We start from the raw sequence: 24949 nt of genomic DNA on the forward strand, positions 1-24949 counted from the left end.
CCATTTTTCCCAAGAGTTGACACAAACAGAAGCAAAGCAAAGACTTAAGTTGTTCACACTTGTTAGGTTGACAGTAACATGACTCTGAATGAATGATAAATTTCTAAGTCTAACTTACTCCATGGTTAATAAGCACTTTTTTGCAATCCTAGTAAACTAATAAGTTATAATATATAGTCACCAGCCACAGGTACACCTGTTCAACTGCAAATATCTCATTGGGGGGTTTTAGGGGGTGAAAATGCTTTGTTGATGTCAGAGGTCAGAGGAGAATAGCCAGAATAGTTTGAGCTGATTGGAAGGCAATAGTAACTTAAATAACTACTTATTACAATGAAGGTATGCAGAGCAGCATCTCTAAAGAAATGAGCTCCTCTCTGCCTATGCTCCAGGAAAAACCACGAGGTCTAGCTCAAAATTAATGCTGTCCATCCCACGGACTAACCTCAAATCCCGTGGTGATAGATCCTTCTCTGTGGCAGGTCCCAGACTTTGGAATAGTCTCCCCTTAAATATTAGATCAAAACAAACACTTGAGCAATTTAAATCATTACTAAAGAGACATTTCTATGCCCTGGCTTTTAACACACTATGACCCAAGCATTTTGGTCTTATTTGAATTAGTTTAGTTATTGTTTTAATTCTTTTACTGTCCTATTATTGTTTTTTATTGTTATTATTGTATTACATTGTTGCTTTTTAATACCATTTCTATATTGTTAAGCACTTTGTGCAGCATCGGCTGTTTGAAATGTGCTATATAAATAAATTTGACCTTGACCTTGACCTTAAAGATTGCACTGTGTGTCACTTCTGTCAGCTAATAACGGGTCACTGAAGCTATAATTACCACGGGCTCACCAATTGGACAACAAAACATCGGAAAAACATTCCCTGGTTTGATGAGTCTCATGTTTTGCTGCACCATTTGGTTGGTAAGGTCAGAATTTGGCATAAACAACATGAAAGCGTGGCTCCATCATGCCTTGGAACAACAATTTAAACTGATAATGGTTGTGTAACTGTGTGGGGGATATTTTCTTGGCTCACTTTGGGTACCTTAGTAACAACTGAGCATCGTTTTGTATCGTCTCTGACCATGTCCATCCATTTACAACCACAGTGTACCATCTTCTGATGGGCCAAAACCTCTGAGGAATATTTCCAGCCTTTTGTTGAATCTCTGCCACGAAGAACTAAAGCAGCTCTGAAGGCAGCGTGGGGTTCCAACCCGAAACTAACATGTTATACCTAATAAAGTGGCAAGTGAGTATACATTCACTTTGTGGGGTTTTCCATTAAAAAAAACATCAACTTTGAAATGAATTTTTCAAAGTAACAAAAACAAACATAAAACTGATGTCATGTTTTATGGCCTTTAAATGAAGAATACCAGCAAAATCTAAGCTTCATATATTTCTTTTCCTTATCAACACTGTGTACAGGTAGTTCAGCTCTGTGAGTGATCTCAAGACAATATGAGCAAAGGAAACTATAGACTAGAATCGATTTATAGAACAGAATACTGATAGGAGATTCATCTTGAATATCAAAAATGCGTCATTGTTATAGCTGGTTGATTATTCCTCAGTTAGAGGACTTCGTCTCCCTCTTTCATAGAGAGGAGGCCTTGATGCATTGTCAGTCTAAGAAACTGATTCATTTTTAAATGAATCATTTAAACCACATCTAAAGCCTGGTTTCCCTTTATTGTTCACTGGCCTGAGACAGCCAGAGGTGGAGAGCCTTCATGGCCGAGCTACATGCCAGCCGGTATTCTGGACATTAACTCGCTCACTTTTCAAACTGACTGTGAATGCCCTTCAGAGCCAGACACCTGCCTAAATGCCACTACATGTGGCTTTCTTTGGTTGTGAATGTATACAGGTTTTATTTCCATTTCCATTATTCCCTCTAAATCTGTTATAAAACAAACAAACAAACAAATCCTTGCAGAAATGCTCACACGTGTAGTTTTTCACACATAGGGATCTGAGGTGCTGTTTTTCACTGACATGTAAGGACCCATTGCATTTACACCTGTGGTTATCATTGCGGTTGTTGCTTTGAAATGAAATAAATGTGGAAAGAAAAGTATTGATTAGCCTTTGGGAATATGTAAAAAGCCAGATGGACTCTGTGAAACCCTTGATCTGAGGTGGTTTTATATAAACACATAGCATAAATATATAACCTTTGAACTGTTTAGTTGATGGGTTTGATGACCTAAGTTTGTAAAGTAACACCATTTTCATTGTGAAATGTTACACCATTTAAACAGCATATACTTTTAGCACTGCCAGCAGCTTTCTTATGGCAACTTTTGAGTCGACAATCCCACAAACACACTTTGCATTTTGACTTCCATAAAATTTGTAATCAAAGTTTTCCTCCTCCAAAACAAGCCGGACCATCCGTGTTTTTTCTTTCTCTGTGATCCATCTTTCCCACCTGGCAGCGAGGTGCCATCGACAAAGTGACATCCTCTGCATTCATGAGCACATCATCATCTGCTCTCCTCACCAGGAATTAGCCCTTCATCACTCAAATCTCACAGAAGCCTTAGAAGTGCTTAACTTTTATCTGCATGGGGCACTGAGAAATGGCTGGGGCCATTTGAATCGGGTTAATAGGACAATATTACAACATTTTTGTTAAACTAATGGATGCAAATGGTAAATTCCCACTGGCAATTAATAAGTAACTTCAGCCTATTTCCCATCGAATTGCCTCAGCATTCATTTCATGACTATATCTGTGCAAAGTCATCCTTCACTGCCAGCTCCTAGTGACTCTCCTCTTTCTATCAGTGGCTGTATGGATTTTTTCCAAATGATAAATTGGACACAGGGAGCCGCTGAGGTGTGACCAGGTGTCAAAGGGGTATAGCTTTTTTGTCTTAAATGGTCCTAATTATGCTGAGGACCTTTAGAGCTGTTCCAATAGGCGCTGATAAAATGTTGTGGGATGTAACGCTACAATAATCAATGAAAGTAATGCAAAGCCCTCTGCATTAAATGTTTGTATTTTTTAAAGTTGCTCCCTTATTTCAAAATCGACTCTATAAAATAAAATAGTCACGTTTCAGTGCTTCAGAGTTGCATCAGTGTTTGTCTGTCGTTCACCTTCTGTCTTTTGACTGAAGAAACGCACCGATTGTATCCCATCCATCACTTCCATCCATCCCTCCTCCCACTCTTCAAACCCAGAATTGAGTAACGGTTAATTTCTTGTCCACTCTCTCCTTTGGCACCGTGGAAGGCAGAAACTTTGCACCGCATAACGCAGACTGGCATCTTCCTCCAAGCGATTCCAAACGACTGATGCTCTTTCACGCGTTGAGAAAGTGGAGATGAACCAGTTCGACGCTTAAAGAGAGGCATTAAAAAAGTTGTGGATGGTTACTTTCGCGCACAAATATTTAAAGGACTATTTTATCTCCATAAGTTGCAGGGCTGTGCAGGAGCAGGTCAAATTCTTCCCTCAGCAAACCTATCCTCCGCAGGCAGGCTGGAAGACCATCCACCCGGGAGATCACAGCGAATCCGAAGAGCGCAGATGATCGCATCTGGTGTTTGTGGCGTCGCGCTGGTGCTGGGGTTGGTGGTTCTGATTCCGGTGGTGGTGAACTCCGCCGGAACTCCAGCCCGCTATGAGATGCTCGGATCCTGTCAAATGGTGTGCGACTCCCACGGGACCGCAGCTACGGCTACAGCCAAGGCAACCAACCCGATCAAAGACAACCGCCTGGTTCAGTCGCTTCCCACGTTCATTCAGGGTCCTCAAGGAGAGCCGGGACGCGTCGGGAGGATGGGTCCCAGGGGTCCGATGGGCGAACCCGGGCCACCTGGACCCGCCGGTCCGCCCGGGGAGAGGGGGCCACCTGGCCCTCCGGGTCCACCGGGGGCACCGGGAGCGAACGGGCCAAACGGTGCCATCAGTGCAGCCACTTACAACACCGTCCCCAAGATAGCCTTTTACGCAGGACTGAAGAAGCAGCACGAGGGATATGAAATACTGAAATTTGACGATGTTGTTACAAACCTTGGAAACCACTATGATCCCTCTAGCGGGAAATTCACCTGTTCGATACCGGGGATTTACTTCTTTGTTTACCATGTGCTGATGAGAGGCGGGGATGGAACAAGCATGTGGGCTGACCTCTGTAAAAACAACCAGGTAGGACAACTCACGATTGCTTTATAAAAAATTTAAAAAAAAACTTGATTATTTTGATATTAGTTTGCTTGCAAAAAATGTAGACTTTTTGAGATTTTTACGCACAAGTCGCACATAGAGCGACACTTCCTGGGTATTGTGAAACAAACAAAGTTACGTGAGGGATTTTTAAAGCTTCAAATCAAGATAAGACGTGGAGCTGTCCGCGGTTCTGATTTCGAAACGAAGCCGTTTCACAAACTGTCACATTTGCCTTTCAGGTGAGAGCCAGCGCCATCGCCCAAGACGCCGACCAGAACTACGACTACGCCAGCAACAGTGTGGTTCTTCACCTGGAGCCCGGGGACGAGATTTATATTAAGCTGGACGGCGGAAAGGCGCACGGGGGCAACAATAACAAGTACAGCACCTTCTCCGGCTTCATGTTGTATGCTGATTGAAACACGGACAGATCTGCTGAAGAGACGAGAAAGAGAGAGAGAGACTGGGAGGATAAAAGAGCTTCTCTGCATATAGCTTGCTTCACCGCTCGTGCTCAGTTCAATGTCAGCTGGATTATTAGAGGCAGAGCTCACCGTTTCTATAACTCGAACAGAATCAGCAGTGATGTGGAGGAGGTCATGCAAAAACAGAAAACTGTGCTGGGCAATAGCGACGAGCTGACAGTGTAATTACAAAACCAAAATAACAGTTTTAATTTGTACAGCACCCACTTGTACCCTTGTCACATTGATTAGTGTCGCTCGTGCTCCCTGAATGAAATGTCGTGCTTTATGAATTAAGTTTGCAGACGGTAGCTCGTGTGGTTACACATATCCCTGTAGATGGAAAGTTTATAATGTGATGACTCACCTATAGGTGCAAATATGATATATATATATTCACATGACTGCTTACAGTGCTGTTAAACCATTTGTGTGCTTTATTTAAAGGCAAAAAAAGAGTCACAGTGGGTGAAATTTGGATGAAAATGTTGAAAAACTGTAGTTATGCATGTTTAATCAAAATGACATTTTAACACTGTGCAACATTAAGAAACTTGAAAAGAAAAAACTGTAAAGGGCCATTCGTACTGATGCACGAATTCATCAGTGTAACTCGTTTTTCTTGCGTGTGTCAACATGGCATCTGGTTGAGACAACATGGTGGTCTGGTGGTTAGTCACAAAACTGGACAGCCACCGCTGACAGAAATGTTATATAACGCTCATCAATCTGCTTGCTGATTATTAAACTCCTCCAGAGTCGACTGTCAATTCAGATGTAAAATGTAGTGCGGTATTAAATCCTCGCGCTCACTTTGTAATCCTCCTCAGAAGATTAATCAAAGTTAGATAGTTGTTCACGCCGCACAGTCAGCTGTGGCGATCGCGCCATTGATCATGTGGCGAAGTCACCCTGCGAGGCCACCTGTTCCCAGATGAGAGGAGAACATGTCCTTCATCCGGGCCTGCCAGCCAGTCAGCCTCCCATAGACACGCAGACACCCACCGAGGGGCAACAGGACAACTCATCTAACACAGCCACATTGTGTCAAGAGCAGAGCAGCATACTGATTAGTAATGCGCTCATTATTTCCCTTCCATATAACGTGTTTGCATAAGTGTCGCCTACGAATACAAAGAGAGCAGCTATGATATTGAAATTACAAATAACAATAAAAAAAATAGAAAAAAAATCAATTAGCACCATGTTTGTGAGCACCTGGAAATATTTATCTTGGATTGCAATCACACTTCTACTGACGAGCAAAAGATTTTCTCGTGCATTAACAGGCACCGTGACCCTGCAAGGCCTCCTTTATTAATTTGCTTACAAAGTGAATCATGTATAATCACAAATATTTAAACAAAGAGAACATGTTTTGCACTAAAAGAGCCTCTATAAAAATCCAAAAGCCTGTAATTATTTTCCTTTAAAATATAATGGACGTTTTGTTTTGCTGAAAACGGTGAAATTAAAGAAAAATTTACATACAACGGTGGCAAGCTCGTTGCTGTATGAGCCCAAGAACACATTAATGCATGACTCCGGATCGTGATCAGTATTCATTACGAGTCGTCATCAGAAGACGAATAATAGCCGGGTGAATTCGCCCTCCTCGTGCCTCTATTTTTTTAATTATTTGAAGGTCAACCAGCATTTAGGATTGTCGATAAGGATCTTGTCCACCTGGTGCTGCGATATGCCCCTCGTCAGCATCTTTGGCACGATGTTCTTCAGGATGTGAGAGTAGCCGTGGCCGCCGTACTTGGTCAGGCGGTTCTTGGTGTGGATGTCATGAGCGATCACGATCTTGTCCTCATAGCCCTCCTTCACCAGAAACGCCAGGCTGAACACGAGAAAACAGTGGGGTGAAAAATGAGGGGCCTCGGTCTTTTAGCCTTCATTCATATATAGGAACAATATATATATACACATGAGCATAACTTATTCAGCTCTATTAACGTTATGGGAAATTTGTGTTTCTATATAGCGTTACTTTAAAAAACAACTACACGATGAGCTCTTCTTTATGGTGAAAGTAAAAGATTTAAGGTGGAGTTAAGCTCCAAACACAAGGATTTCTATTACTGGACTGGACACTGATTCCTGGAGGTTTCAAAATAGTGAACAACACACACACACAGAAGAAATCCTTACTCACGCTTTCACTCTCTGGCTGTCGCTGGGCATGTCCACGTCCAGGTTGTATGGATAGTTCAGCATCTCAGTTCCAAACAGATCATACTCCAGGTAACTCCCCAACTTAGCAAACTCCAGCAGCTCGCCTTCATCCAATATCGTCCTTTAAAAAAGGCCAAAATAAAGCTGATAGTTATGATGCTTTGTTTGGAAAAACGAAGCTGTTGCAAAGATGCTTTCCAGATAATGATTCATGGCGGATCAGAAAAAAGACGGCGCTTTTTGAAATTTGAATTATCACTCCATGAAACCTGTTACCACTGATATTCATTCCTATTCTTCTGTAATTTGGCATACCTCAATCACTTTCTCCTCATTTCCCTTCCCTAATGAAAAGGCTTCTTGACATCCTCCCCTCCACTGAAACCATTTCTGATGAGGCTTCAGTGAACAGAATGCATCTCTGACGTACTGTGTCAGACTTTTGTTGGATTTTTTCTTATGTCTTAAGTTCATGACTTTCACATATTGTTCATCTGCTGTACATAGCACTTCCACTTCTTCAGTTTCCTCAAGATTTTTTAAGATTCACTGCACATCATGCTGAGATATTCAAAAAGCTATCAGTTTTAGGCTAAGAGCAACCTTGTTTGTGTAAAAATAATACATTGTGCCTATCAAACTGTTTTATCTTTGACATTTTCATAGGTTCAACTAAAAAAATTATGTGTTTTTGGCTGCTCGCAACAAGTCCTAAAGATACAATTTAAAACTGGATCTTTGCTAAGTTGCATGTTATACACATACAACACTGTTTCATCCCCTGAATTAGATGGGCCCGTGTTAAGTAGTTAAAAAAGCATTCCTCTAAATATGGTCAGGTATACATATAAAAGGTATAAAGTTACTGAAATAGCAGCCAAAGAAAAAGAAATGAGGGGTGTCTCAGGACTTTTTGGCCAGCTGTAACTCAAGTCTGAGAACCAGAAAGCCTTCAGCAGCTAAAAAGTAGGAAATATGGAGCAAACAGCATCATTTCAAGCAGTCACTGGTAACACAGTCTCACGAGCCTGACCAAGGACACCAAGGTCCAGGCTTTTTCCCCTTCCATCTGCTAAATCACTAAAATGTATAAAGATACTGAAATAAAAAAAAGTTTCAAATTAAATGTCAGAGTGTGACAGGAAATTGTGTGTTTAACAGGAAAAGGGCACCCTAATTTTCGCTGTATCTTAATGACTTTATTTTAGTGACATCTCACCTGTCTAGGTGAGACATAACAGTTTTGCTGATGTCACCACCGGCTTCCTGGAGTATCCGAACGATCTCAGCTGGAGCGGCGTGATCCCTGCCAGGATGGATGATAACAGGACAGCCCAGCTGAGCCTGAGCGTGCGCCGAGGCTCGCAGCACCTTTGTCTCGCTCTCCGTGATGGGCCAGCTGGTGCCGATCTCACCGATCACACCGCAACGGATGTCTGTGCCGTCAGCGCCGTGAAGGACCTCACTGATGATGATGTCTGTAAGCTGAAGGTCAGGAAATGAGGAGCTGGCGTGTGTTCATTTATTGAGAATACGTTTTCTAATTTTCCTCTTTCCCTTTACTAAAGATTGACGGAGATGATGAAAGCATAGTTGTAGTGTGTCTAAATATTGCTGAGTATGGTATTCTCAGGGTCATTCTCAGGTGTAGCTACCAAATGACTAGACAACGTTGTCAGAAATCCATTCAAATCAATCGAAAGGCGTGAAAAAAAAATCCTCACATACTGAAACAGGCCACACTATTTGAGTTAGCATGCTTAAAACTTTCTAACAAAGGTGTGTGAGCTCCAAACCCCACCACAAACTGGGACACACCTTCTCCACACTCATTCCTTTGGTGGCCTCAGAGTGGGTGCAGTCCACGTAGTACCCTGCACCTGCAATGATGTGGACCCCGGTGTCCTTGGCCAGCTGTCGGAGGGTGGGAAGGTCCCGTTCGATTCCAGTGGTGGTGTTCTCCACTATCGTTCCCCCGCCGGCGCTCCTGTAGGACAGCAGCTCGTCCCGCACAGCGGCGGTCTCCTGCTTCAGGAGCAGGTTCTCGGGGGAGCTGTACGGGTTTTGCCTGAGCCAGAACATGTGCTGCATCTGAAATGGGTTCTCCGCCACTGCCTCGTCACCTGGGGGAGGGGGCGAGAAGCAGCACTCGAAGCTCATGGTCAGGTGCTCGTGGGTCATAGTACGGCCAAGCTGGTCTGGATCTACTAAACCCAGCACGGTCTGGACCCTCCCGCTCAACTCAGACATGATGCTATGAGGAGTGTTCAAGATTTCCCACAACCTGAAAAGACATACAGTATCATTTTTTATTTATTTTTTACATCTATTTTTTTTTACATCTCTCAGACAAATATTTCAGTTTTTATAGAAAGATCATTGAGGTAATTGAGGAATTTGGTCATCCCATGACTGTAAAGCAGAGCTGCTCCTTTTTAAAAATGACATTACCTACAGTTTCATGTCTGCACCCACGAGGCTTATTTTCAACATAAAATACCAACCGATTTAAAATAATCTCAAACTAGTTTTTACCTCAATATGATGATGCTGTACATGTCTGCCAGGTAGAAATGCCTCGCAGATGTAGCCATGATTTACACAGGGGGAAACAATTATCTGATCCCCAGCTGAATTTGAAAGTTTGCTCACTTCCAAAGAAATGGGAGTTTCCCCTCAATGACCTCAATGTGCTTGGTGGTATGTTTTGGGTCATTTTTATGCTGGACGACTCATCTTCAGTGTTCTTGCTGGGAAAAGGAGGTTTTCGTCCAAGATATGACATCCAAATTAATTTATAATTTTTAATGTGATGTGATTTTTTCTAGATCTTTGGTTGACATTCTGTCTCGCTCTATCAAAATTAAGCTACCATTAAAATTAGAGACTGTTCATTTCTTTGTAAGTAAACAAACTTATAAATTTCTAAAGGTCACTGACGTTGCTCAGCTTGTGAACACAAACAGCAGGCATCTTTCATTCCCGCCTTTGGCTGCAGCAGGTCTGCTTCTTTAAGCTTCTGTTATTGACTCAATTCCTCATATTTATTTAGGATTACTCATAGACTGTATATAAGAGGATTACCCACGACCCTTTACATAAAACATGACTTAAACCAGCACTGAGTAACAAATGGGCCCCTGTAGACCTGTCAATGTTTGCCACTGTCATCTGTTAGCAACTCCACCCTCTGAATGTGCACGCGCGGAAGACCTGAGCTGGCTTGACAGTCGCCGTCACGTGACCGCTGAGCCTGGTTACCGATCAGTGAAGCCAAATAACAACATCCATCCTTTGTTTTATAGTCCCCGTGTAAAGTTTCGGCCGTGCCGTGCAGCACTGTTGCACTGTTACACATCAGGCACTTGTGTGAGTGCGTGTGTGTTGACAAAAAGACAACGCATTCGCTCACTCTGCTGACTTTACAGTGCATACCAGAGCGGGACCTTTGGACTGCCAAGTACAAACCCCGAGCCACACTTTGAAAAGTTGCATTTACTTACTCAAATCTTTGCTGTATGCTCGATGAAAAAAAAACCCTTCAGACCAGCACTGTACGCGTTAAGTTGTTGCTCTACTGGAACAAAGTAAAACTGCTTCTCTTTAAATAATGTGCAGCGGAGTCAGACCTGCAGCAGTATATTTAGGGGATTTAAACTTTCACCGAGCTTTAGAATGAACTGTATATAAACTGTAAGACAAACAGTCTGCTGACCTTTCAGCCCACCTCCTCCTTCAGCCGAGTACAGATAGCTGCTTTGACAGGTTAGCTGAACGCCTTCGGTGATCATCGCGAGACATCGCGAGAATACGCTTCTTGTAGCATATAACAGGGAGAGCAACAAAGTTTGTTGAAATATAGCGCCAAATCACAACAGCGGTAACCTCGGTGCGCTTTATTTTGTAAGGTAGATCCTTCAATAATACAGAGAACACCCCCAACAATCAAGCAACACCCTGGAGCAAGCACTTGGCGACGGTGGGAAGGGTAAACTCACTTTTAACAGCAGGAAGCCTCCGGTAGAACCAGGCTGAGAGAGGGGTGTGGCCAGTTTTTGGCTGGGAGAGACAAAATAAAGAAATAAATGAATCTGAATTATTTATTAATTTATTGTCTTTTTTTTTTTGTATTGAAGCAGCTATCTTCTATTTTTATTTTATTTTATTTTATTTTTTACATCCATCCAACTTTTATCTGATCAGGTAAGGTTAACTCTGAGTTCACAAAGGATACAAATAATAGCAGACTGATCCTGCTGTAATTTGTTCCCCTGGTTCAAATCATGGACAAACAGCATCCCACAGTTGTTTATGTTTTTAAACCCATTTTGGACAGAGGCATTTTTTAAAAAAAATTATTGATAGCAATGTTGAATATTATTACACAGGAAAAAAACAACTACACGTAAAATAATTACACCGTGACGCCTCTGCCTTTCTAAATAGAGGGACAGTAAATGCGTGTGTATCAATGACTGTATAAAAGATTTATATGTATGCTTTATACAGTCATTGGTGTGTATATGTAAGCGTGTAAAAACTGCAGGGAGTCAGATTAACAGTATTTTGTCTCTATCTGCCATTCTGCAATTCATCTCATGTAAACAACAACGTGGCACCAATTTCAATGGAATTTGAAAACAAAATATGGGGGGGGGGGGGGGGGGGGGTTGGAGGGTGTGTTTGTGCGGGGGGGTGGGGGTTACTACATTTTTCTTGTAAAACAAAGGGGGGCCCAGCAAAAAAAGTTTGGGAACCACTGGGGTAACTAAAGCTCATCCCAGCTGATTGTGAGCTTGACCTTAAAAGGACTAATCAAAAGTGTACTAACTGTTATTAAAACACTTAATAAACCTCTTATAGATGGCGATTAATGAAATGTTAACACCAGTTTATTTTGAAAGCATGAGCAATTTAACAGATTTATTCACGTAACCACATCAAATGGGAGGACATATGAAGATGATGCAGGCTTCGGGAGACAGACTGTGACTCTTTCTGTTTGCTCTTCACTCAGCAGATGGTCTCCACAGCAGCATTTGGTCTGCTGGTGCAGGGAACTGCCCTGTGAGCACTCACCATAGCTCTGGCCGTCCCTGCAAATGGTTTGGCTAAATCACATGATGCAGGGGCCCGTGGCATCCATTTGTCAACAAGATGACTCCATAGATCAGAATGATAACATATGGGACTGGGTTCAGTTTTCATGTTCAGAGTGAATAAATGGCCATATGGCCGTGGTGGGATTTTTGTGTTTATTTTTTCATTTATTTATTTTTTAAGCCCCACGGCAGACTGGCAACCTGTCCGGGGTGTATCCTGCCTCTCGCCCTAAGACAGCTGGAATAGGCTCTCTGCCGCGAGCCTGACAAGGATAAGCAGAAAAGGATGGATGGATGGATGGATGTTTATTTTTTTGTCTTGCTCTAACCCAACTGTTCCCAACTGTGGTTCAAACAGGATTGTTTAGGTTTTATTTCATCACCTCTAGATCCTTGTTCCACTTGAAGTTGAAGTTGTGTCCTTTGGACTAAAAATTGTGGAAACCCCACGTATTTTTATCTATTTCTATCACGTTTTATGTCTCTATCTTCCTTAGTTTACTGTGTTGTCTATTCATTAGCATTTAATGAAATAAAAACTCTTAACAAAAAATAAAGGAGAAACATTTTGACTCAGTTTTACTCCCCAAAACAGGCACTCAAAATGAGACCAAAATACACGACAAATCGCAGAAATATACAAAAATGAACCTTACACAAAAAAAGCACTTATATATATTTAAAGAAAATCAACCAATATTACTTATAGTAAGCTGAGAAGCAAAATCAATGCTGCCAGCCACCGTGACAGCAACTACATAAGCACATAAAATAATCAGGCAAAGTAGCAGTAATACAGAACAAAGGTAGTGAGTCAAAATATAAGAATTTTTCCAGTGCTGTTACTCATGAGCCCATACCATACCACTGCAGGGTTCCTCATTACAAGAGAAGATGTCATCTCCCATTCATCTGCATGGATGACATATTTCTGAGGGTCATAACCAGAGGGAGATTCTCTGGCATGAGTAAAACCATCTCTCATGTGGACTTGTACTTCCCGAGGCCCAGCTCAGCCTTTAACAAGCATTTAAAATAGATATATAGTTTGATTTTATGGAGATAATGTTCTTCTTGGGCAGTTGTTCAGTCCTGATCAGAACCATCAGATTTGAAAAGTAGAGTGCAGGCTGTTCTTTTTCCGGTTTGGAATGATTGTACAGCATACATCTTTAATCACATGAATTGGTTTGAATTTGTTTTGGATTTTCTTTAATCCACACAGGGTCCAGACTATACACACACCTCCACTAATATTTGGTCAAATGTCCCTTAGCAAGTTACAACTTGAAAAGGCGCTTCAGGCATAACTTTGGCTCAATATTTGACAACTCTTCTTGGCAGAATTGGTAGAGTTAATTTAAATCAGTTTGAGGCAGATTTTAAGGATAACCTACACATTTTCAATAGGATTGCACTCTGGGTTTTGGAAAAGCAATTCCATCAGTTTTATGTTTGGCTGCTTTATCCATTACAAAACCAGTTTTGATGCATTTGGCATCATTGTCCTTTTGGAGCACCCAGTTGTGTCCAAGTTACCTCCATCTAGCTGTTGATTTGATGTGAAGTTGAAGAATTTCATTATTCCGTCCATTTTGGGGAAGATGTTGTCACCACCATGCTGGACAGCTGGTACAGTGTTCTTGGGTTTGAAAGCGTCACCTTTACTCTTCCAAAAATACTTCTTGTCATTGTAACCAAATAGCTCAATCTTTGTCTTGGCTGGCCAGAAAACTTTTCACCAGAAGGCATTTGGCTTTACCACGTGGACAGCTGTAAATATCAGTCGAACTTGAAGGTGTCAATTTTCATGCAGTGCTTTATTTTTTTGGTCAGCACCCTCTCAGTCCATGATGAAATCTCTCCGCACTGTGGACAGTGACACTGGTGTTCCAGCAGTTTCCAGTTCATGGCAGGCTTGAGTCTTGGCGGTTCTTTTGTTATTCCTGAACATCCTAACAAATTTCCACTCATCTGAGGGTGATAGTTTGGATCTTCTTCCAGACCATGGCAAAGTGATGACACATCCAAATCACTTCTACTTATGTAAAACTGTTTGAACTAATGATCCTGGAATCTGCAGTTGTTTGGAAATACCAATAACCAATTCTTTTTATTGTGGCAAAGAGAAAGAACCAGTTGTAGTTGATCATGATCACTAATGAAAAGTTAATGGATCTTGTTGAGTTGAAAGACTGTTGATCCTTCAACATCACACAATAATAATGTGAGTTTTACCCGGTGTGGATAAAAGAAAATCCAAAATAAATTCAAATTTGTGCCCCCAGTTCTTCTTTGTTTTTGTTTTTAAGTCATTAAAGATGCATGCTGTACAATATTTCCATCCTGGAAAAGGTTTTTTAAAAAAATCACTGAAAGCCCAAACTTACCGCTGCGTTCGCGCCAATGAATAGTGTATGGAAACGTATTCTTAATCTTATTTTCATTTCTCCTTTTTTTCACTGTAATTTAGATATAAATTCAAGATATGATTGCGCATAACCTAAAATCATTGCTGTGACTGCTAAAAACTCTCTAAGACTGGACTTCAGGCAGTATGCGGAGCAGAAAATCGGACAAATGTTGTGCTCTGGCGCCCTCTGGAGGCAAATTAAGGGAACATCAATTGTAGTTTTATGTGAAAGGCAAAAGATAAAATGCTTTAATCGTTTTAAATACCCACTGTTGTCCACTGATGTAAGTGAATATACACATAGCTGTACTTTTGCCTGAGGGGGGGACTGTGGTTCTTTCAGTCAATAACTCTGATGTGAATGACAATAAAAGCTGTGGCGGCCTGATTGTTGTTTCTGGTCTGTGTCACATTTTCAGGCTGGTTAGGCTGACCAGTGCTTCAGGCTCTGTGAATCAATAAATTAGTGTCAAGAAATAAAAGTGAGACAATGCATTATGAGGACAATGAACTATGATGTACCGCAAAACTCACTCTCAAGTAGCTACAAAATTCAGGCAGAGGCAGAGGTTTCTTGATGGTCCACAGACAAGAAAATGTGACTGAACACTGACCTTCCATTCAGGTTTTATTCATTAAGATTGTTCTATCATTTAAAAGACACATCCTCATTATGCCTTTCTTCATGCCTGGTTTGAAAAAAAAAATTAATGGCAGGAAATACATAAATCCAACTAAAGTAGAAGAGAAAGTACATCTTTAAAGATTCACCATACAGCATCTGAAACACTGGATATCAGTTGAGTATCAGCTACAGCTTACACATTAATAAGTCACTGTAACAGTCACCACTCATTTGTGAAGGCTTTCCACAAGATCTTGATCTCTAGCTGCAGGGCTTTTTATCCATTACATCATCAAACGCATCAGTGAGGTCAGTCTGATGTTGGCTTGTTAAAGCATGGCTCGCAGTGTACTTTATATTTAAGTGTATTATGGTAGATGTGCATGCCTCAGGGTTGTGTGCATGCTCTTGGTTCTTTGTTTGCCAAAGAAAGTCAACTCTTTTTTTTTTTTTTTTGAAATGATCTGCTTTTGTGTGCAGGAACACTTGAAACAGGAGATGTTAAAGCTCAGTCTGAGGTCTTTTTCAGCCAGAGGGCCCAAAAAAAGAAAAAAAAAAGAGATAACTGAAGTGAAATATAGTACCGAGTTATGTTAAATTTCCCGAATCTGATAAACACGACAGACTGTTTAAAAAAAAAAAAAAAAAAAAGCGGCTGTGTGCCCACACAGACGGTCAGAGAGAGTCCATGTTTCAAAAAACAAGAAGTTTCTCTCGGAATCCAATTAAATATGAGTCCAGACTGGAGATTCAACATAATGCTGCTTTTACTGATTTTAGGGGTTTTGTTTTCTTTTAGGGATAAAGAGATTTAAACTTGAAACTAAGCTCTGCAGAGTAAAACTACACCTTAGAGTGTGAATGCATTATTTAAAACATGAAGTGGTTTTAAAGTAATGAATATACACATAAAAAAACCTAATATTTGCTGCAAACAGAACAGGAAGAGGAAACAGCCTTTTGATTGTTGCAAAGTTCCATGAAGAGATGAGCTCAGTTCATTTTCAACTCAGTTCAATTCTATTTACATAGCACCAAATCACAACAACAGTTCCCTCAAGGCAGTTTGTATTGTAAGGTAAAGACCCTACAACAATACAGAGAAAACAGAGTAAACGCCAACAATCATGTGACCCTTTATGAAGAAGACCTTTGGTGACGGTGTGAAGGAGAGACTCCCTTACAACAGGAAGAATCCTCCGACAGATCCAGGCTCAGGGATGGGTGGCTATCTGCTGCGACCAGTTGGGGGTGATGGGAGGGAGACAAGGCAAAACACAGTGTAGAAGAGAGCCTGAGATTAATAATGACTAATGATTAAATACACAGTGGTGTATAAACACATAAACACACAGAGTTAGTGAAGAAAAAGGTGAGTGAAGAAGAAACATTCTGTTTCTTCTTGCACTGTGCGATGGGACACTGATTACAGGTTTCTAAACTCCATGAAAATGTACTTTCTTACTATAAATCCCAATCGATTTGTATGAAAGAGGCCATGAATTTTGCATAAAGCATCATGCTTTTACCACAGGTCCACATGACAAGTTGATGGTCTTCAAGTTGCTTCTTATCATGTGATCTCCAATATAAAAACCAACTGGGTAAACATCCTCCCAGTTCAGCTTCTGGAGCAAGAAAAAAACTTCATCATGGCTCCGAAAGCTTTGGTTGTGGTTTGTGCTCTGTTTATGGGAATGTGCATCATCACCAGTGTTGGTCAAGTTACTTGAAAAAAGTAATCAGTAACTAATTACTGATTACTTCCCCAAAAAAGTAATCCTGTTACTTTACTGATTACTTATTTTCAAAAGTAATTAATTACTTAGTTACTTAGTTACTTTTTAAAAACATGATTTACAACCTGAATAGGTAATAAAGTGATAGATCTTTCAGCCCAATTCTACTTTTTCTACATAATCCATCATACAAAATGTAATCAAATGGAAAAGTCTCCTTTTTTAAAACCTGTTTTATCAGTTTTAATCTTTTAACTTTATGCATCAAGCAAAAATTTAATTATATGCAACATTTGCTGACTGGAAGAAATTTGTTAAATAATTTAAACCTATTTTCTGCACATTCTAGCACATAAAATAAAATATTTTTTGGTGTTTACACTCAGTCTTTCAAATAGATGCAAGTAAAACACAGCAGAAAATAAATAAAATCAAAGACTAGCGGTTCTTTTGCTCTATTTTCACCTGTAAAGCAGGAGTAGGGTAGGCGGAGGTTTACCCTGGTGCAGGTGTGCCGCAGCGGTCAGTGGAAGAATCCGCGAGTTTCTCTGTGAATTTCCCATTACCTCATCGCGCACTCGGTGCTTGCTGGGAAGTTTAGGGGGGTTTTTTCGCTGTAAAAAGAAGTTTTCTTCCCACGCACAACGGATGCTAATGTTTTTGTCACTTTTTATGGAATCAAACTCAAAATAAGGTCAGTACTTCCACGCTTTAAACGCTGCACGCTCATACTCTCTCCCGCACTCGATATATGATCCATTGTTGATCTGCACACAGCTGTTGTCATCACGGTTTTAGTAACGCAGTAACGCAGCATTCCTACGGGAAAGTAACGGTAATCTAATTACCGTTTTTGCAATAGTAATCCCTTACTTTACTCGTTATTTGAAAAAAGTAATCGGATTACAGTAACACGTTACTGCCCATCTCTGATCATCACAACAGGAAGACCTGCCGTTGCAGCACACGCCTTCTGCAAGATTATCTGGTAAGAGTTAATTTATCCATGACTGGACAGACTTCAGATTTCCTTCTTTTAACCAACAGTGATTGATAGATAGATTACATGATAGACTTTTTCTTTTTTTATTCTGTGCCCAGGTTATTTGAAGTCCTGTGTGATAAAGTTAGCCTCACCATTGTGACACAGATTAAAGCCATGGGTTCATACAAGGTCAGAAGACTGCTAAAGTATTGTGTTCTTTTTGTAGGGTGAAATAAATATTTATAAATAAAAAAACATTTGACTGAATTTCCATTCCAGCTGGGCCCAGTGACTCCATTCCTAATCCAGGCCAACCACATTTCTGCACTCGGTCAGGTCGAGAGCGTTAACTTCACCATGATCTCCACATCTATGAGCCTGGGCTGCCATGTAGAGGTAAAAGATGTTTTCCTCCACCTGATCAACACCTGATCAACACAAGATGATCTTTGACTTAACTCTGGTGCAAAATGTGCTAAACATGCTTGTTTTGATTACTGATCAGGGTTCATCTGTGTCTGCATTTTGGTACAGCTTGTTTGACAATGGTACTAATTACTGCAATCTGCACAATGTAATACAAGGCACGTTTTCACACACTCTGACTGGATTCATTCTTACTCTAATATTAAGCTCTAATGTTTCTTATACGCAAAGAAAACCTTCCACACAAAGAAAATCCAGTGAGAATCCAAACCTATGATGTGTAAATGAGTTCGGTAACTGTCTGTCTTACCTTTTTGTCTCCTATCTGGATAAGAAGTGGACTTACCAAAGCTCCAGGCTTTATTGAGTTCACTAATGAGTGGCTCTGCCTCAGATTTGGAGTCTCTGCCTGCAAATAATCAGGAGATTTGAAGTGATCTGTCACCATAACTGGAATTTCTGACAATATTTCAAACAATAAGAAGAGGTTCACTGAAATCAAAGCCACTGTTTCTGCGTTAGCAAGGGAACTTCTTCTCTGAATGGTTTGGTTTTGAGTAATCTGTCTCAGCTTATTTTTGCATTTGCTGCTGCAAATATGTGTGATTTTATTTTAAAAAGTTTCAGCTTATCCATCTATATTATACTTTATTATTTCTCACTGAAAGATGACAAATGTTCCAAAAATAAGAATTCAAATGTGCCAGCATGAACTTACTTGGAGCACAAATCAGAAGCATGATAACACAAGACCTCTTTATTACATTCATAAAAAGAGGTAATAATAGACTAACTGCCTTAAGTGGCAAACAAACACCTTACTGACAATAAACAATAATCCTTTATTCTATATTTTCATTCAGTTTTAATTTAAGGCATATAAAGTCCGTTGGTCATTTTGAATATATTAAAAACCTTAAATGTTGTAAATAAATAATAGTAAAAAACAAACACAAGACCATTAACAGACTTTTTTTGTTCCCCACCTACAGCATGCTGTGCTCTGACTCTCACAGGCTTTGGGTCATGCTGAGCAGATTTATTGGATTTTCTTTAAGAACAGCTCAGTTATTAGCCTCACAGAGTTAGGGTTCACAATTATTAAGAATTATTGACAACTCTTAGTTGAATTTCTGTAAACACTGTTATCATTTGCTTGATTTTCAAGTCTTGGCTTCATCGTCTGTGTTTTCTCAGCGGCGTTGTTTCTTTTTTTTTGCTTTTTTTCTGTTAATCTGATAGCAATCAAGCATCAAATCAAACATGCTGGCCTGAAAAAGCCGCCTGGTCAAAAGTCAGAACAGCAATCTTAGTTGGTCACAGCGTGTAATATTCTCATCTCTTATCTTCTCTTCACTTCACTAAACTGTGAACGGGTTCGACGAGAGGTCGCCCGACAGCGACTATAAAGTGATTATACACATAAAAGCGTAGGAGCACAACACTCTGACTTTGTCATGCAAGCCACAAGATTCTTGATCAGTAGGAAAACAACTGGTCATGGTCGGTTTCATTTGTTTTCCTTATCAGAAGAATTCTCCTCTGCCTTCTGGCTGAACACAATCAGGAGGCAGTTAGTCAATCTGATTGGTGTATTATTGTTGCGAGATCAGGCTTTAAGGAGGAGGTAATATGTTGTTACAGGCTCGTAGATCTTCACTGTAGTGTCAGTGTCTTCATTTATCCAGGCAACCAGAAAGCAGCCAGCACTCCAAACCTAAAATGATTAGCTGATCAATGAGGTAGAAATTTGGAGAAAAAAAATCGGTGCCAGTTTTTTCTTCAGTTGGTTAAAAGTGCTGTCAAAATAGGTTGGGATCAGCTTGTCCTTTATGTGGAATAAAGCTGAATTGCCCAGTTTATAATCCAACCATGTGTAAAAGTATACTCCTTGTTCCACTCCTTTTGACCTTTTGACAAAACTTTTCCCCCCATTTTGAAATGACGATCTTGAGAAATGTACAAGAAATAAAATTCACTTGGGTTCGATGTTTATGAGCACTATTGACTTGAACTGGAACAGAAAAGTCAAATTCTCAGCCCAGAGGATACTTGGGCTTTCTGGTGATTTATTGGTTTGATATTGTGGTTTAAGGGGCATAAAATCTGATGTTTTACTGATATTTTCATTACTAGTACATCCCTACTGTACAATGCAGTTCGGTCTGTTTGTGCTGTCGGCAAACTGATATATTTAATCACTTAGAAAAGGGAATAAATACAGGTGGTGCAGCTTGTTTAAATAGATGTGATGTGTATAAACACTGTATTTTTATATACATCAAAACGCATTTGCATTTACGTATGACTTAGAAACCACATATGCAACCATAGTGAAAGTTATGGTTGTATATTGTATGTCCACTGAACAAGTGGAGGACAAAGAAGTGGCAGGCCAAAACAAACAACAACAAAAAAAACACTGCAGTGGTTGAGCATTATTTGAAAGTCACGTGCTTAAGAAATAGGGAAAAAAAAAATCAGAACCTCAGAGATGTATCTGAGGCCCTGAGTGAAGTGCTCTAATGGACCCTTCAGTTGGATCAACTGAAGGGTCCATTAGAGCACTTCACTCTCATACTGCAGGCTTACTTGTTGTTCCTAGAGTATTTAAAAGCAGAATGGGAGGGAGAGCCTTTAGTTTTCAGGCCCCTCTGTTGTGGAGGGGCCTAATTCTAGTTTGGAATCAGGAAACAGACACTATCTCTACTTTTAAGTAGCTTATAACTTTCCATTTTCCTAAAGCATATAGTTAGGGCTGGATCAGGTGACCCTGAATCCTCCCTTAGTTATGCTACAGTAGGTGTAGGCTGCCCGGGGATTCCCATGATGTATTGAGTGTTCCTTCTTCAGTCACTTGTCTCACTGACTATGTGTTAATAGACCTCCCTCTAATGAATCATACTTGTTATTAAGCTCAGTCTCTCTCCCACAGCATGTCTTTTGTCCTGTCTACCTCCTCTCACCCCAACCAGTCGCAGCAGATGGCCCCGCCCCTCCCTGAGCCTGGTTCTGCTGGAGGTTTCTTCCTGTTAAAAGGGAGTTTTTCCTTCCCACTGTCACCTTGCTAATAGGAGCTCATATGATTGTGGGGTTTTCTCTGTATGTATTATTGTAGGGTTGCCTTACAATATAAAGCACCTCGAGGTGATTGTTGTTGTGATTTGGAGCTGTATAAATAAAATTGAATTTAACTGATTTGGACTATTTACTACAGAAATGTTCTCAGTAGAAAGGAGACTGTTTCATTAAGGAAAGGTAACAGGAGGAAAATACTGAGGTATGACAAGTTGCACCTTAAACATCATACATTTGACAAAATGAGTCAGGATTACAGAGCATAGCTACGGATCCAGATCTCACATCAGTGCAGATTTAAAAATTGCACTTTTTTTTTTTACAGTTTTGCTATAGTGTATCAACTGTAGCAAAACTGCAACATTACCAAAGTCAAGCCCATGCTCTCATCATAAGTAAATGAGGCTTCTTACTAAAATCAAATCAATGTTTATGGAAATTATTTTTCCATACTGTAATACTTTCATGATGGTTCCCAGTTGATTTTGTGGCTCAGGAGGTCTATTAAGAAGATCAGCAGTTCAATCGCTGCTTCCCAGTCAGCATGCTGAAGTGTCTTTGGGCAATGTACCAAACTCCAAATTGCCTCTGATGCTTCTATCAGTGTGTGAGTGTGTGTCTGAAAGATAAAGTGTGTATGCATGAAAGCAGTGTGCAAATATGAGCAGCAGTATGCACATTCACATAAGTCATTCCTGTTTTATAAAAGATACTCACCTGTCAGCCGGTTTTAGAGGCTGCGGAGGTTGGGGCCACTGGATATGAGAATACGAGAGAAGCAGGATGACCCTGTATAGGAAGAAGGTTAAAATAATAATGTTTTATGTCCTATTTACTTGATTTAAAGGACTGACTTGGAGAAACACTGCCACCACCTGTTTTTTACAGTTTATCTGATCATTGCATTGTCTGACCTTTGGGTGAATTTACTGGGATGTCCACTCATAAGAGGATTGGCAGCAGTCTGGAATGTTTTCCACATGTGAATAATCCTTCTCAGTGTATAATAAAGAACTTCAAAATGTGTTGGAAATGACCTTATGACCCTTTCCAGATTGCTGGGTAAAAACAGTTGCTTAATGTCTTTCCTCCTTGGCATTGTGTTACTCTCCTCCTCTCCTTTCAGACCAGCCAAATGCCAAAACGTCTGCTTTTATATAAGCTGCTGATGTCCTGGCTGTTACTTACCCTCTTAACGCCATTGGAAGCTGTAATGGTATGTTTAATTTTTGACACTCTGCTTCTAAATTCTGGCTTCATGTTTGTTGAATAAATATTGATGTATTGTAATTTTTCCTGTGTTCTGAGGATGTATTTAAATTTTAAGGTCAGATTATTTTTATGCCATCTTATGTAAAACCTTAGAACTTTTTTTTTACCATGACTGTACAGCGATTCACCTGAAAAAAAAAACAAAAACAAAAAAAAACAGGACTGTAAATCACAACTAATCATAAATTTTGTTGCTATGTCATGTGACTACTGAATCGCTCACAATTAAATGTGTCACGTTCAGACGTCCTGTTTGAGAGAAGTAAGGCAGTGGCTGTCTGAGCCTCACGGGTGCTGCTCCACTTTAACTGCATGATGAAATCGTGTCCTCTCCTGTCCTCAGCACTATCAGCCATCGCCGCGGCTTAAACGTGGCCTAAGAGTAAATTTAATCAGGATATTCTCATTTGCCCAAGTCAAACCACAGTCGACAGTGAGGATCAGAAGAGGGCAGTGACAGTCTGCTTTTGTAAAGATGTATAGAGATTGGCTTTTATCGGTTATTTAAGTCAATTTAAATACTTAATGCTCAACCTGTAGAGCCTCATTGAAAATAAACAAAAGAAGATTAGACCAAGTAATTTCTTCTCTGTACTTTATCAGGCTTTTCAGGTGGCAAGTTTGTATCCCAGGCAAAACCATTCGTTGGTTAATGCCATGAAGTCCAATGCAGAGGTGAGTTCACTTACTAGAATCAAAATGAATTATTTAGGATGTTCCAGCTTCTTCCAAATAATCAAATAGTATGTGTTTATTCAAAAAGATCCTGGCTAGTACTCTCACCTGACAGCAGGTTGGTCATGTTGCTGTAACTTTGGCTGTTATTAAGAATGCTGCTGAATCCATAAGAAGTAGACTGGGCTTGGAAAGTCATTCAAGTACATAAACAGATCAATACAGAACTCATACGCATTCGCATATCATAGAGGCAAATTAGAGCTTGCTGGTAGGTGGAGTTAATTATTACAACTGGGAGCACCTGGCCAGTCTCCCTGGGCATCTAAAAGTTTGTTTGGTTGGCTGCGGCCTGGTTATTTTAGGTTTTCCTCACATAACACTCTGCGCCTAACACTCACTCACTCCTCCAACTGCTGACACACTAGTGAAACTGACGAACGCACGTTATGAACTTCATTATGATTTATGATTAATAAAGTGACTCTCCCAATATTTGTTCAGGAAAAAACTGACATATAACCAACACCAACCAAACACACAGATACTCAGCTCAAAGAAATTGTTAATCTGTTTCAGCTGCTTTGGTGTTAATGGAATAAAAGCAGGTGCACTAGAGGGGCAACAATGAGAAAACCCCCTAAACAGGAACAGTTTTGTCTTTTCCGACTGTTTTTTTTCACTAATTTTTCATATGACTAGGCTCAGTGTCACTTCTAGTATATAGCATGAGGTGATACCTGGACCTTGCTGAGGTTGCACACATCGTCTAACTCCTCCATCAAAATGTACCATCGCCAGAAACATGGAGTTCCTTCAGGTGAGCTGCACAAGGCTGTAGAGGGTCTGGTATCTGCTCCTTTGTGCAAGGAGGAACAGGATGAGCACTTCCAGAGACAGATACAGACTTCATGAGGTTGGCCTGAGGACCTGATGTCCTCTAGTTAGGCCCTATGCTCACTGCCTGGCATTGTGAAGCCCAATTAGCATTTGCCGTAGCAGATTTTCAGGACCACCACTGGTGCCCTATGGTTTTTACAAATAAGAGCAGCCACATTATGTTATGTGTTATGTTATGTGATGGTCTTGGAGACATATCCATGGAGGGAAGCATACTAAGCAACATTAGGTATCTATTCTGGACTGCCATTAGGTATCAGGATGAAAGCCTTGGGTTCCAGCTGGTGCCCAACTATGCCCATACTCATGGCGAGAGTATGCAGGCAGTTCCTGAAGGATGAAAGAACTGATCTCATTGATTAGCCCCACGCTCACCTGACTTAAGTCTAATAGAACACCCCTGGGACATTATGTTTCAGTCTGTCCGACGCTGCCACGTTGCACCAGCGAGCCCTGGTCCAGATCTGGAAGGAGATCCTCCAGGATACCATCTGTCATTTCATTTCCAAACATTGTCAGGCAGGAATTCAGACAGAGAGATATCCTTTTTTTAACATTGTTTTTCCTAACATGCTACCCAGTATCTATGTCTGTAATGATATCCATCCATGTATGATATCAATGAGGTCTGATGTGTTTTTAAAATGTTTCTTTATTTTTTTTTAACATGACTACAACATCAACAGAGAAATCATCATTTAGACAGACTGGTTCGTTTGTGGGGTGGTTTTGCAGTTACAGGCACCTCCTCTCATTTGTCTTTCTGCCATCACTTTGCATTTTCAGGCATGACCTAAAAACAAACAAGCCTAACAGCAAAATATGTGCATGAGCAGCTTTTGCATCTTAAAGTTTTCCTCAGTATTTTGAACACATTTCTGTCATTTTA

At 40.5% G+C, this 24949-nt stretch overlaps 2 protein-coding genes across 4 annotated transcripts; one reads left to right on the top strand and one right to left on the bottom strand.

The window, feature by feature from the left end:
- Window positions 1-3172: 3172 nt before the first annotated feature.
- Window positions 3173-7253, top strand: c1ql3b (complement C1q like 3b). The gene is made up of 2 exons (XM_006792124.3): window positions 3173-4179; window positions 4440-7253. The coding sequence occupies exons 1-2, from the start codon at window positions 3559-3561 to the stop codon at window positions 4617-4619; spliced, it is 801 nt and encodes a 266-aa protein (XP_006792187.1). The 5' UTR covers window positions 3173-3558; the 3' UTR covers window positions 4620-7253.
- On the bottom strand, window positions 5085-10877 carry pter (phosphotriesterase related). 3 transcript variants are annotated; one of them, XM_087831649.1, is made up of 5 exons: window positions 10844-10877; window positions 8664-9129; window positions 8065-8330; window positions 6826-6966; window positions 5085-6510 (listed from the first exon to the last, which is right to left on the bottom strand). In XM_087831649.1, exons 2-5 carry the CDS (start codon window positions 9093-9095, stop codon window positions 6300-6302), a joined length of 1050 nt encoding a protein of 349 aa, XP_087687775.1. In that variant the 5' UTR covers window positions 9096-9129; window positions 10844-10877; the 3' UTR covers window positions 5085-6299. The 3 variants fall into 3 exon arrangements, with proteins under 3 accessions (XP_087687775.1, XP_006792185.2, XP_006792186.2); XM_006792122.3 differs by lacking the exon at window positions 10844-10877 and adding an exon at window positions 10561-10808; XM_006792123.3 differs by lacking the exon at window positions 10844-10877 and adding an exon at window positions 10349-10808.
- Window positions 10878-24949: the final 14072 nt, after the last annotated feature.

This window comes from Neolamprologus brichardi, chromosome 18 (genome assembly GCF_056152115.1).
Source record: "Neolamprologus brichardi isolate AB-2024 chromosome 18, ASM5615211v1, whole genome shotgun sequence".
Classification (NCBI taxonomy): Eukaryota; Metazoa; Chordata; class Actinopteri; order Cichliformes; family Cichlidae; genus Neolamprologus; species Neolamprologus brichardi.

Bases quoted from the DNA above. Each gene is read 5' to 3' on its own strand.
- c1ql3b (XM_006792124.3), top strand. From the start codon at position 3,559: ATGATCGCATCTGGTGTTTGTGGCGTCGCGCTGGTGCTGGGGTTGGTG. The intron at 4,180-4,439 runs GTAGGACAACTC...TTTGCCTTTCAG, and splicing joins ACCTCTGTAAAAACAACCAG to GTGAGAGCCAGCGCCATCGC.
- pter (XM_087831649.1), bottom strand. From the start codon at position 9,095: ATGTCTGAGTTGAGCGGGAGGGTCCAGACCGTGCTGGGTTTAGTAGAT. The intron at 8,331-8,663 runs GTGTGTCCCAGT...CCTGACCTTCAG, and splicing joins AAGGAATGAGTGTGGAGAAG to CTTACAGACATCATCATCAG. The intron at 6,967-8,064 runs GTGAGATGTCAC...CCTTTTTTAAAG, and splicing joins GTTATGTCTCACCTAGACAG to GACGATATTGGATGAAGGCG.